The sequence below is a fragment of the Myotis nattereri genome (assembly GCF_964212035.1).
Source record: "Myotis nattereri genome assembly, chromosome: 1".
NCBI lineage: Eukaryota > Metazoa > Chordata > Mammalia > Chiroptera > Vespertilionidae > Myotis > Myotis nattereri.
Window position 1 is genome coordinate 146744518 of NC_138075.1, and position 14305 is coordinate 146758822.

The following is a 14305-nucleotide window of genomic DNA, read 5'->3' on the forward strand; positions in this document are numbered from 1 at the left end:
TGCGGGCGCACACATACAGTGCTATTGAAACTTCGTGGCCCATGCGCAGAAGTCGGTTTTTGGCCTGGGCGAGTCTATTTTGAAGAAGTGGTGTTAGGAGAAGTGGGGGGTGTCGGTCAGTCGGGAGATGGGCCCCAGGATACGCGGCGCCAGGGAGGTACATTGTTTTGAGGTACGTTCGCTGAGGTCGACCCCTTCCAACTCTCCCATCCACACTCGTCTATCGTTAAACAAGTATACGAGTGTGGATGGGAGAGTTGGAAGGGGTCGACCTCAGCGAACGTACCTCAATCAGATTGAGGACGTTTTTTAGCAAAGGCCAGCTTAGGAGTACCCTAATTAAGTTAATAACAATGTACCTACCTATATAGTTTAAGTTTTAAAAATTTGGCTCTCAAAAGAAATTTCAATCATTGTACTGTTGACATTTGGCTCTGTTGACTAATGAGTTTGCCGACCACTGGCCTAGTCAATATGGTAACCCTTACTTGCTTTTTGATTCACTGGCATAGAAACAGTGAAGTGTCAAGGGGACAGCCTCATCTCTCAGTTTAATGGAATGAGTGATGTGCCTCTCAGTTGAAATAGTCCTCCCTTGAGGCTAAAAATTCTAGACCAGTAGAATCCAAAGTTGTAGGGAAAAAATTTCACTAGTAGATCAATAGAAGTAACAATGAGAAGCACCATCCCCATTTTCTACATTTGATTCCTGGACTTGGGAATCCTGGTTCCAAGAGAAATCGCATCATTTATTGATCATTGATTTTTTAAAAAATATTTTTTATTGATTTCAGTGAGGGAGACAGAGGGAGAGATAGAAACATCAATGATGAGAAAGAATCATCAATAGGGCTGCCTCCTGTTGGGCAGTCCTACTGGGGATTGAGTCTGCAACCTGGGCATGTGCCCTGACCTGGAATCAGACCTTGACCTTCTGGTTCTTAGGTCAACGTTCAACCACGGAGCCACACTGGCCAGGCTGTATTGCAAAGTTTTATAAATATTTTCATTATTATGGTATTTAAACAATTTCTCAATAATTGAGCCATTAATTAAACATGCAGAACCAATTCATGTCATCCTGTGTAAAACCAGGGGCTCAGTAACAAACCAGCAAACAAAAAACATGAAAACATTGGCTTGATAAAATTATCAGCTTGTTCTGGCTTTATATAATCAGTCACTTTTAACTCTTACTCCAAAAAGAAATTGACATGTACAGAATCTTAAGAGAGTGTATAAAAAAGAAAAAGGAAACAAACAAAAAACTGTTTAGGCCATCTAGCCCATCCTCCAAAACTAAGTCTTCATCATATATGTTCATCACTTGGATTGCAAATGTAGCCCAGGCAAGAAACTGTGGCTGCCACTAGCGGTGGTAGCAATGGAATGGAGAAGTGGATGAATTAAGGATAATTTTGGTAGTAAAGACAAAAATACCTGCTGATATTTTGGGTGTGGTGAGCAACTAGGCTGATCTCAAGGTTTTCTGTCTGAAAGATTTTAGCATTTACGAGATAGGGATGGCAAAGTAGGGGGACGACACGGGTTACTTCAAAGAGTATTTTGGTCGCGTCAAGGTATCAGTCTTAGGCGTCCGTGTGGAGATGTCCTCTTGACATTTGTGATAGATTTGGACTGGATACTTAAAAAATTTTGAAACGATATTATTTTAGCAATTATTAATAACAATTATTATTATTACCACTATACCACTAATACAGCCACCTAGGGCTTTCTCACGCTCTTTTTAAAAAAAAAAAAGCTCATAAAAATGGCAGAGCTTTCCGAGCGTTCCCATTCATCCTCCAGCTCTGGGAACCTGAAACGCCCTGGTCCAATCAGCTCCCGAATCCTCAGTGACGTCACAAGTGGGCGGGTCAGATGGCTTGGGTTCCTCCGCTTCTCTGGCTGGGCCACGTCAGAAGCCGTGCAGGTCCTGGAAGGGACATAAGTTACATGTTAATTCATTGGACATAATTGAGAATATGACTCACATCTTCGTTTAAAAATACTCAACTCTACATAGGTTTAAACACCTTGACTTCTGGTTCTTTTTGTAGTTTCTTATTTTCTTCTGTGCATATATACACTGCCTGCGAGTGTCGCGGACCTGCCGCTTCCCCCTCCGCGCACGCGCCGGGGAGGGGCAGGACCGGCCCGTTTCCGGGTGGCGTGCGGGGCTGCAGAGGAGAGCGGCTCTCGCGACCGCCAGCATGGAGAGTTTGTACCGAGTCCCGTTCTTGGTGCTGGAGTGCCCCAACCTGAAGCTGAAGAAGCCGCCCTGGGTGCACATGCCCTCGGCCATGACGGTGTACGCTCTGGTGGTGGTGTCTTACTTCCTCATCACCGGAGGTAACGCGGGCTGGCCGGGGCTGGCGGCGCCGAGGCGAGGCGCACCTCCCCGCCCCGGAGGCGTCCGTGCCGCCGACCCTCAGCTCGGCGCCAGCGTCGCTTCGCTCTGGATCTTTTCAGAGGGTGGAGGGAAGTTCTGGGGTCCCAGGTATTCACAGCCCAAAGGTTCCTTTGCCCTCAGGCCCTGCCCTTTCTCTTGGCTGCACTGGTGTTCTCACGCCCATTGCTTTTCTCCTCCGCCCAGCTCTCAGCCTGGGGATCCGTCCGGATCGAAGATGTTTTCCAGGCCGGGTTGTTGCTCTTTTCTGATGGCCCCAGGTTGTCTGACCGAGGCTAGACTGGGAAAGCCTAGTCTGGCCCATTGTCCTCCCGTTGTTGAGGTCCAGAGAGAGTGGGACTTCTAGTCTTTCTTTGTCTTCGGTCCCTGGAACCTTGGAAGAGACGTGAGAATTCTTAAGGTTGTTGTCAGCTCAGACCGAAGGGTTCCGTGTGGCTTTTTCGGTCCAGTTCAAGAATGAATGTGAATGCAATCTTCCAAAGCCACGGGTTTGGAAATATTTGAGATTGGAGATGGATTTGTACTTAATAGAGCAGAAGTTGGGAATATAAAGAAGAAGGAAGATGGTATGACTATTAAAAACGTATGAATTGTTATATCATGTTCTTTTCAAATATAGGACGTTGCAAAAGGGGCGTCGCTTTGCGTAGTGGTGAGTTGGCAGTCCCGCTGCAGCCTTTCCGGGGCCACCACCCACCCTTTCGAGCCACCGGTCCACGATTTGCTGGACTGCGCCGCGGTTAGATTTTGGGAAGTGGGGTACTTAATTTGGAAATGATACAACTCAAGTCCTACAGGTTAGGGACAATAAAAGTGATCCTCTTTTTAAGCGAATGGTCTGAGACATCTTCATTTTCATAGATATTTTGTAAGAATGGTTGTACGGAAGAGGGAAGAATCTGCAAGTATCTTTGAATTGCAGCCTGCCCTCCCCCCAGAGTACTGACAGTTTACTTATCCTAGCATTGTATTAGCAATAACATTTCTCAGCACTTTAATAGGTGCTGTGTATTGAAATGAAACTGATATGCATGTGGCTTTTTTTTTTTTAAAATAAGTGACAGAGTCTTCCTGAGCTTTTATTTGCTACTCTTTTACCTGTAACCCTTACCTCCCTTGGAGCCAGAGCCTGTGCCAGAAGCCTCACCGTTTTCATTCTGGCTACCTTTGCCATGTTGGTTGTTGCAATGGGGAGATTTTCTGCCCCCACCCCTGGGGGAAAGGTCAGTGAGGTGTCTCATACAAGGAGTCTCTTCAAACAACCGAGTGTACCTTTATAAATAAACCATATTTATTGCAGAGGAATATTCAGCAAATGATGTATCGAGTCCCTATTAAATTTCAGGCACCAGCTACTGGGGACAACAGTGAATGTCAAACAAACAAGGACCCTGACCTCCCGAAGCTTATAATGCCATGGTTGAGATACGTTAAATATCACATGCACTTTTTTTACATTATTTCTTTCGTTGCAAAAATGCCACAGATGCATTGAAGGAAAAGAACAAGAGATGATGGACAAATAGTGGGAGTTGGGAATATTTACTTTGGAGTGTGGTTCCTGAGGAAAATGGCTTGTTAGCCAAAATCTGATGAATTGGAGGAAAGGGTGTATATGCTAAGCAGAGGGAAGAATATGGACAGATATGGGGCCGAGAGACCAATTAGGTGGGTCTTGTAGTTGACCTAGACCAGACTAGTTGGTGGGCAGTGGAAATGGAGGAAAATATAATGAAAGATATTTTGGAAATAGATTCAGTAGGTCCTGATGGAGTAATTGGAGGTAGGGGGAGAATGAAGTGTGAAGGAATCTTACTGGTGTCTGGTTTGAGTATCCTGAGTAGATGAAAGTAACATTTTTTGAGATCGAACAAATGAAGTCTTTTTTGGTGGAGAATGATGAACCGGAGCTCACTTTGGGATGTACACTAGTTAGGCATAACCAACTATAATTAGTTGGATGTGTGCATTTACAGGTATGAGTAGCACCGAGAAAAGAGGTCTGTGTTGAAGTTGGGCAGTAAGAAATGTTTTCTGAACTCCTCCCAAGTCCCCATTCTTGGGGAATGTACATCTAATTCCAACGGTGCTAACATTATTTGACATGTGTTGGCACATTGAGAGTCATTCGCACATGGAATTGAAAGCCCTGGCAAGGGATGAGTTCAGTTCCGGAGAGAACATAGAAAAAGTGGACAGTGGTTCAAGCCCTAAGGAACTTCCATCACTTAGTGGTTTTATAGAAGAGGAGGCTTAGCTAGAGAGGTAGCAAGAAATCATGGGCAAGAGGGTTACAAAAGTCATGAGAAGCCATTTTTCCTTCCAAGAAAATGGATTTAGAAAATGGGATCGAATGCTCCTGGGAAACCTCCTAATACGAGAACTGAAAAGTGGCCGTTGAATTAAGGAAGGGGAGACGGCAAAATTCCCCCCCCCCCCCGTTTTTTTTTTCAGAAGAAAGCCTAACTCCCTTTCAAAAAGGAAATACATAAATGGGATGTTAGCTAGGATGGTCTGGAGTCAAGGGAAGGTTGATGTAGGGAAAGACAGGTTGAAAATACAGGAGAGAGAAGAAATATCCAAAGGAACCAAGTCTCTGAGAAGGCAAGAGGGATGGACTTCTGCTAATTGGAGAAGGGATTCTTCCTTGATCTGAGCTAGAGGGAAAGAGGTGAGGATAGGTGAGGGCACCAGTTTGTAGTTGGGGGAGGAGGGATTAGGGAATTCCACTATGATTGTTTTGTTAGTGGGAAGGGAGACATAATCTATGATTAAGAAAAGCTAGCTGGGCGTGAGGATGCTGGAGAATAATGGAGAAAAACAGATGTTGACAGTGGGAGATTCGGAAAACTTAAAATGTTGATAGATATTGAAATTAGTGATCATGAGTCTTTAATGCTAATGGTGTGATTAAAAATGTTTCCTTGTTTTATATTTATGCAAGAAAATTTCTCTAGTAGCTCTCAATTTATAGAAACAAATCCAAGTTTATGTGGAACATACTCTTGAACTAAAATATAATCTTTAATGTTAAATCTCTCTTATTGTGGAGTCATACTTGAGTATTAGAAACAGTTACTGAATGAATTTCTTTTATGAAATAACTCCTAAAGATAATATTGTTTTACAAGTCATTCTGAAGTATTGAGTTGAATGAATAGTTTTATCTGAAGTTTGGGAGATTAGCTGGGCCTCATTTGATTATAATAGTATATATCAAGACAGTCCTATGTACAGTCCTATATAAATTAACCTTTAGAGACAGATGAGAATCCTATTTTTAAAATGAGGAATTCTCTAATCTATACTATTGCCTTTCATATAGGAATAATTTATGATGTTATTGTTGAACCTCCAAGTGTTGGCTCTATGACTGATGAACACGGGCATCAAAGACCAGTAGCCTTCTTGGCATACAGGTAAGAGCTACCTTTCTGAATGATTTGGTGGTGGGAAAGCGGGCTGCTGGGCCATGCCTGCTTATCCTATCTAATAATAGACAAACATGGTAATTGACCGTACCTTCGCTATGCCCCCCATTGGCTAATCGGCACGATATGCAAATTAACCGCCAACAAAGATGGCGGCTAATTTGCATACTGCAGGCAGGGCGGGAGAGCACCATCTGGGCCTGCTATCTGCGATCCTGGGCAGACCAGACCCGGGGCGGCCGGGCGGGGCAGCAGCCATCCGCTGGCCCACCCAGGCATCCCATGTGTGACCTGGGGCGGGGCCCCAACCCCCAGATTGGCCCTGCCCGGGGCGGGGCCCCAACCCCCAGATCGGCCCTGCCCTGTGTGGACTGGGGGGCAGCGCCCCAACCCGCTGATTGGCCCTGCCCTGTGTGCGGCCCAGGGAGGTGGGGCAGGCACCTAGGGATCAGCCTGTCATCTGCCACCCGGACAGGCATCTAGGGATCGGGCCTGCCCTCTGCCACCCGGGGAGCACGCCTAAGCCAGCAGGTGGTTATCTCCCGAGGGGTCCCAGACTGTGAGAGGGCACAAATGGGGACAAATTTTTGTGCACCAGGCCTCTAGTTTAAAAATAATAGTGAAACCCATGGAATCCATTTGTATTTAGACATTAGCTGCTCTAAAATGATAAATTTAGGAATGGCAGGAAGTGAGCAGGAGTAAGAGAAGTATATTACCTAGTCATTTATTAGGAAATAACATATTTCACAAAGATATGATCACTTATTTAAAGGAGGGTATCAGTTTAAAATACATTTGTAGACTGTTCTGGGAATCAGCAAACCAGTTTGTAAGTAAAGCTTTATTGGAACTAGGTGTGCCCATTTCTTTGTGTACCATCTGTGGCTCCTTTCATATTACAGTGGTGAGTGTGGCATAAACCATATGGCCTGTACTGTACTATCTGGCCACTTAAGAAATATATGTTACTAAATAAGAAACACAATTTTTGAGATCTGGGAGTTCCATTTAAGCAATGAAACACCGTTCTAGTGTGGTTTGGTTCACTTGAGCAATGCTTATTGTATTGCTTTCTATAATCCATTTGTTACTTGTCTATTTAAACATAGCTATATATTTGTATTTATACCTTACAAATGGTATTCTCTGCATAGGATATTCTTGGAAAGATGATTGTGGTTCTCTGGGGAGGGGATCCAGATGACAGGCGATCTTGGTAGGAAAACATTTCACAGTGTCATCATTTGTGCTATTTGAATTTTGACCATGGTGCATGTATTGCGTTTTCAATTAAAGCAGTGGTTCTCAACCTTCCTAATGCCGCGACCCTTTAATACAGTTCCTCATGTTGTGGTGACCCTCAATTTCATTGTTACAAATTGAGCATAATTAAAGCATAGTGATTTATCACAAAAACAGTTTGTAATTATATATGTGTTTTCCGATGGTCTTGGGCGACCCCTGTGAAAGGGTCGTTCGACCCCCAAAGGGGTCGCGACCCACAGGTTGAGAACCACTGAATTAAAGCAATTAGTTAACAAAAAATATATACCTTCCTTGCATATTCCATGTATAAAGCACCCCTTTAACAGAGAAATTTGCTTTTGGGGGTCCATGAACCCAAAAAAACCAGATACAGATAATATACAAAAACTTGCATATAATTATAGGGATTTATAGGTCACTGGGAATACATGTGGGGTTCATGGAGCCTTAGTTAAGAACGCCTGCTTTTAAATTTTTCCCTTTGAAACTGAAGGTGTATTAATTATTATAAAACTTTTTAAGATACATTTCTAACCAGTTCAAAATTAATTTGAAATCAAAAGAAATTTAAATAGTATAACTTTTAAAAGCTAAAGTTCTGGGTAAAGGATTCATATACATATAATAATTGGCTTTTTAGGCTAATAATTAAAATGCGAGTACCGATTTTCATAGACAGTTGTGTTGGTTGAGGTCCTAAAACTCTTTGGACATATGCTCCATGAAGACAGTATTTTGTCTGTTTTATTCATTGTTCTAGCCCCAGAATCTAGAATAGAACTTGATAGAAATGAATATCTAGAAATGTAGCAAAATAGTTGAAAGGGTAAGAATAAAAAATTAGCACAAAAATGTTTTAGCAGAAATGAGAATTTCAATTTAAGAATTTCAATTTAAATTTGTTTTTTGGGGAATTTTTAAATTTTATTTTGCTGTGGTCTTTCTTTTTCAGAGTAAATGGACAATATATTATGGAAGGACTTGCATCCAGCTTCCTGTTTACAATGGGAGGTTTAGGTTTCATAATCCTAGACCGATCCAATGCTCCAAACATTCCAAAACTCAACAGATTTCTTCTTCTATTCATTGGATTCGTCTGTGTCCTATTGAGTTTTTTCATGGCCAGAGTATTCATGAGAATGAAACTGCCGTAAGTTATTAAGTACTTTGTGTAACAGCAACTTAACAACTTATGTTGCAAATTGGTACAATAATTACCTAGGTCACATAAAATTATAGATTTAATTTAACTCGTTTTTAAACAGATGAAAATTCTGAGAATAAAAAAATGTGACTTTCTCAAGGTTATAGCTATAGTTAGTAGCAAAATTGAGATGAATAGGTCTTCCTGATGGCTATCTTCATGCATGAGAAAAGTTAGTTATTTTGCAGGAGCATCATTGACCATATTTCTCTAAAGTGCTTTTGGGTTAGTCTGTAACATATGGGATTTTAGTAGTATGGTGATAGTAGGGAATATTTTCAAGACATTCATTGCTGCTGCTCTTTGATATTAGTATGAGGAAAACTCATTAAGCCTTGGCCAGGAAAGGGGAGTTGCCTCTCCAAAAAGATGGGAAAAGGATTTTATTCATATATATCTCATTTTGATTCAGAAAACTTAGACTAATGATAAATTTGTTTTATGGCAACTTTGATAATTCCATTGAGATCACTAATTTGAGATGTGGACAAGTATAATCATATTTCCCTATATTTCATTTCAGCTATGGAACTTCTCAAGTTTCACCTATACTTATTTCTTAGAACTGATATCCCCTTATTTATTTATTTTTCCTAAAGAATAGTTTATTGATTTTTTTAGAGAGAGAGGAAGGGAGGGGGAGAGACACATCAATGTGAAAGAAACATCGATCAGTTGCCTCCCATATGCACCCCAATCCACAACCTAGGTATGTGCCCTGACTAGGAATTGAACTTGCAACCTTTTGGTGCATGGGATGATGATCCAACAAACTTAGTCACCCGGCTAGGGCTCCCCTTATTTTATTACGAGATAATAAAAGGGGGTATAGGAATGTGTTTGAGTTTCACAAGTTTATTTATTCTCTGACTTAACCTGTACATTATCTGTAACACATCTGGGGGAGAATGGACAGACTTTCCCTGAGAAAGTCAGAGGTTCTTATCCTGCATTGGTGTTCCCAGCTTAGCCTTTTAGGGAAAAGAGAGCAGTGTTCTTTGACAGCTGAATATCGGTGTGGCCATAAAACTCCCTCAGACTCCTCTGCCAGTGGCTCCTGTTTCTATCCAAGAGAAATAATTTTGGCCATTGGCTAAATTGTATGAAGAATTAGGTACTTAAGCCTCTTCTTTTTGCTCCTCTTTTTTCTGCCCCTGTTGGAAAAGGTGTACTGGAAGAGTAGATGGAAGAGGCTAGAGTTTTCCATAGCAAAACAAGAAAAAAGGAGGCTCCCAGAGAGGATAAGGAGACTATTACAAATTAACTCAAACAGAAGGAACCTTTGGAGACACAGCAGAACAAAAGCGGGCTGTTGCCCATAGAACCAGACTTGTTCTCATCTTACCTATGCTTCCCATTCTTCCTTATGGTTTTAGGTCTTCTCCTTAGGATGAGTGTGTTTTTCTTTTAGCTCAGGCATTTGACTTTGAGAATAATAGAGCTATGGACTGCTTACTACAGTGGTTCTCCACCTTCCTAATGCCGCGACCCTTTAATACAGTTCCTCATGTTGTGGTGACCCCCAACCATAAAATTATTTTTGTTGCTACTTCATAACTGTAATTTTGCTACTGTTATGACTCGTAATGTAAGTATCTGATATGCAGGATGTATTTAGGCGAACCCTGTGAAAGGTCGTTCGACCCACAGGTTGAGAACCGCTGGTTTACTAAAATGCTTTTATAAGTATTGTAAAGCTATATAAAATAGACTAAATAGATACTATTTTATGATTGAAGACAAAAGGCCTGCTTTGCTCAGATTGGTAAAAATTGCCATTTTAGTAATTTGAACTAGTGTTTATTAAGCCTGATAAGAAAAGCTGGGCCACTGAGAAAATCTTAAGATCATGGGATCAGTCAATGAATGGGGCGGGGGGCGGGGGGGGCGGGGGCGCGGGCGGTGGCGGGGGGGAGGAGGGGGACTTGAAAAATAAGAATGTAATATTATTTTACTTAAATTAATATCATTTAGGGACTAGGATGATGCATATATATGATTCTTCCATATAAGTGAAATTTAATCCTATAAGTCTCTCTCTCTCTCTCTCTCCCCTCTCTTCCCCCTTCCCTCTTTTCCTCTATAAAATCAATAATAAAACAAAACAAAACATACAAACATGTCCTTGGGTGAGGATTAAAAAAATGTTAAGGTTGTAGAGACTCTGACATCTGCATAAGCTGGGTTGCTTCAGTGAGTGAAATTTAGGATCCAGGGTTGATTGTTAGCAAAGGAGGGAAGGAAATCTAACAAAACAGAATGTACAGCTGCTGAGGATGGTATGTGGTAGGGGGAGTGAGGAATTTGGAGGCCAGTTTAGGGTTTGCTTCGCTCTGAGACTGGGTCAGTTCTGTGGACTCTCAGATTCCAAACTCGTTAAATGAAGTTAATTATGTGACTCAGAGTTGCTGTTAAGATTAAATGAGAGGGTGTTTTATGTGCTCTCAAGCATAATATTAATAATTAGTATTTTTATTGTAAAGATAAACAGAATCCTAAAAAAAATTTCTATTTGCAAATTGAATTATGGCCACCATTTAAAAAATAAATAGGCAGTTTCTGTTTCTAAACGAGGAAAGTGAGATTTCTGTTTTAGGGCTGTTGGAGGAGACGGGCCAGGAGTGGAGCATCTATGTAATGCTCTGTTCTTTTATTGCTGTGCGATTTTGAGCAAGCCACATAATTGCCCCCCCCCCCCCCCCCCCCCAGTTTGACGTTCTTCAGCTGGAAAATGCCAACGATATTTGTTTCACCATCCTTTTTAGGATTGTTGCAAGGGTTAAATGCAAAAATGCTTGCCATAGTGTTTGAGAAATTTCTGTGTTAGTGCCAACCTAACACAGTACCTCTGTTATATACAGAAGGTACTCTGAAAGAACGAATGTCTTAAAGGTTAAGTAGAAGATTATTCTCGCTTCTCTGTCTAGTTCTTGAGTTCTTGATTTACTTTTATATTACCTAAGTACTTGTGTTTGCCAGTAATTTTACTTCTGTAAAATTCTCACAAGCTTGAATATATATAATAATTAAAAATAATGACGTGTTCTGAACTAATAATAGCCTCATCAAGAACTTAATTACATGAGTAGCATTTACTATATAGGAGTGTTATAGGGTCCAAAGGAGAGAAGTTCTGAAGGCATCAGTGAAGGTAGGGTGTATTAAATCCTTTCCTAATGTGGATAGTTTTATATAGTCCCCCCCAACCCCGCCCCCTCCTCGATCTTGCAGGTCCTTACTAATAGGTTGCAAAGATTAATTGCAAAGGGAAAAGTTCGGAACTTTAGAAAACCAAACTTAATGCTTAAATTTGAAAGGGATTCCAGGGCCTAAGTTGTACATCTAGTAAAAGGATCTCCTGTTTGATCCGAATAAAGTTCGACCTGCTCAACAGCTGCAGCTTAGTGCTTCTCCGCTGTCCGGACAGTTCCTGAGGAGCAGAGGTGCAGGCCCACGCTTCTGCACTGTTTCTCGAGGGTTCAGGGCTCACTTCCCAGGTGTGAGTAGCTCCTGATCCTCCTGCCTTCTCCTTTGGTAATATTAGGGTTTTTAGAAAATAAAAACTAGCTTCTTTCCATTAAAAAGTTTATGATTTTTGTTGCACTTGGAGAAAGTCCAAAGAAAATTGATTCTGACTCTTTAATTTTTACGTAACATTTTCTTTTATTTACTTCCCCTTCCCCCCCCCCCCCCCCCATTTTGTGTGGTTTAGCATATTGGTTTGTAAGTTTATCCTTTGAGGGGGAAGAGTAATGGAACTGAGGCCCAGTAAAACACTGGGGCGGGGAGGAGCCCAGATAATGAACTAAAAACCATAAAAGTAATCACACTATATATATACATACAGTGGGGCCTTAGGTTTTTGAGATATCAGCTGTCTCTCGGCTGATTTTTTACATTGAGTTGACAGAGTAATTTGAGTTAACAAGCTCCTTAACGAGCTTGGTCTCGGAACGAATTAAACTCGTAAGTCAAGGCCCCACTGTGTATACACACACACACACACACACACACACACACACACACACCCTAAAGCCTAATATGCAAATTGTTCCCTCTGGAGTTTGACCAGGAGACCTGGAGTTCAGTCACTTGCTATGATGTGCGATGACCATCAGGGGGCGGCGCAGAATGAAAAGAGGCCCCAGCTGGCAGCTGGAAGGCACCGATTGGCCCTGATCGCTGGCCAGGCCTAGGGACCCTACCCAGGCACAAACGGGCCTCTAGTATTTTCAGATTATTATTTGATTCATCATAAAGATTGTTAGGGCATTTTGAAATGTTGCTTCCTTTTCACTTTTTGTGTTTATAAATTTTGTTTCTGTAGGGGCTATCTGATGGGTTAGCGTGCCTTTTGAGAAGAAATCTGTGGAAACTGGATTTGTTCCTGTTAATGAAGTTTTAAAGGCGGTACCAAGCCTCTGCTATGAAATATGGAAAAGAATGAAAAGCAGCAGAAAAGAAGCATCTAGTAGGAAACATGGAAACATATTAAAGCTCGGACTAGAATATCTTCTTGGTATCAAAGAGACTAGCTTATACAGTGTTTTTTCCTGCTGACCTACACTGACATACCCGTGTTAAGTGGCATCTTCTTCTCGGTTTTTAATTTAAAGAAAATGTACTCCATTTCTACACCTGTAATATTGAATAGAGTAATTATTTTTTACAACCATCTTAACATTATTTTGGAGGTGACATTTCTGACTCAGAAATGAATGTAAAATCAGGAAGCAAGATCCCATAAGCTGGGAACTCTGGACAGCTGAGCAGTTTTACCTGTGGTGCTTTGCCTTTAAACAGTGTGTGTACTAGCACATTATTTCAGATGTGTATGTAAGACTGTTTCCTGAACAATAAGGTGTATGAAAGGATCAGGAATAAAGAATTTTTCTAATTAACACCTTTTATATTTGTTTTTTAATTGATGATATTAACCTTTTGGGCTATAATTATTCAGTCCCATCTTGTGATTTTAGCTACTGATGGTGGCCTAAAGTCTCAACATATAGTTGTCAGGATGCCCTGTGAGATAGCAACTTCACATTCCTATACATACTCAAGCTGGACCGCAAGCCTGTATCAGAATTGTTGGAAATGTGATGCGTTAGATGAACATTCCCTCAGCCTTTCATTTTTACTAATTAACACACATTTGAGCACATCTGAGAAACACCTCTAGACCAGTGTGGTCTTCCCCTCATTTCTGCTGGCCAGGCCTTCCAGTTCTCCCGCCTGGCCATGAACTTCTCTAGTGGCTCAGTTCTCCCCTAAAATCTTTAAGTTTCCAGGAAAGTTTTCACTCAGGTAAATTTTTTTTCTAATTCCAAGACTGATCTAAAAGCAGCTGTTCATTAAATTAAAAAGGATTCATTTATTAAAAAATATTTTGAATGCCAATTATATGCCAACTAACACTGAGGATTATAGGACTCAATACGACAAAGAGAAGAGAAGATAATCAAAGTCTTATAAGGAAGCCAGATAATCAAAAGATAAAAATGTTTATAAAATGTCAGATACTGATAAATGCTACAAAAATCAAGCAAAATAAGTTAATAGTTTGTACTGTAGTGATGAGAGGTGGTAAGAGGTTGTTATGCGCCAAAGCTCTGAAAATGGGAAACAAGAGCTATATGTACTCACCATAAAGAGTTGATTTAAAGACTTGATTTAACTTTAATTACACTTTTTGGCCAATTGTGTGTGTGTGTGTGTGTGTGTGTGTGTGTGTGTGTGTGTGTGAGAGAGAGAGAGAGAGAGAGAGAGAGAGAGAGAGAGAGAGAAACATTGATGTGAGAGAACCATCAATCATTTGCCTCCCATATGTGCCCTGATGCGGTATTGAATCTGCGATCTATGTAGGGAATCAAACCCACAAGCTTTCTGTGTATGGAACGATACTCCAACCAATTGACCCACACCAGCCAGGACATATTTGGCCATATTTTAAAACTAAGCTAGATGGACAGAAGATACTCTAAAAGT

The 14305-nt window shown here is 41.1% G+C and overlaps 1 protein-coding gene across 1 annotated transcript; it reads left to right on the plus strand.

Annotated features, from left to right (window-relative positions):
• Positions 1–2152: 2152 nt before the first annotated feature.
• OSTC (oligosaccharyltransferase complex non-catalytic subunit) lies at positions 2153–13986 on the plus strand. Its single transcript, XM_081082636.1, has 4 exons — positions 2153–2355; positions 5739–5832; positions 8066–8263; positions 12645–13986. Exons 1-4 carry the CDS (start codon positions 2217–2219, stop codon positions 12661–12663), a joined length of 450 nt encoding a protein of 149 aa, XP_080938762.1. The 5' UTR covers positions 2153–2216; the 3' UTR covers positions 12664–13986.
• The last annotated feature ends 319 nt before the right edge of the window (positions 13987–14305 follow it).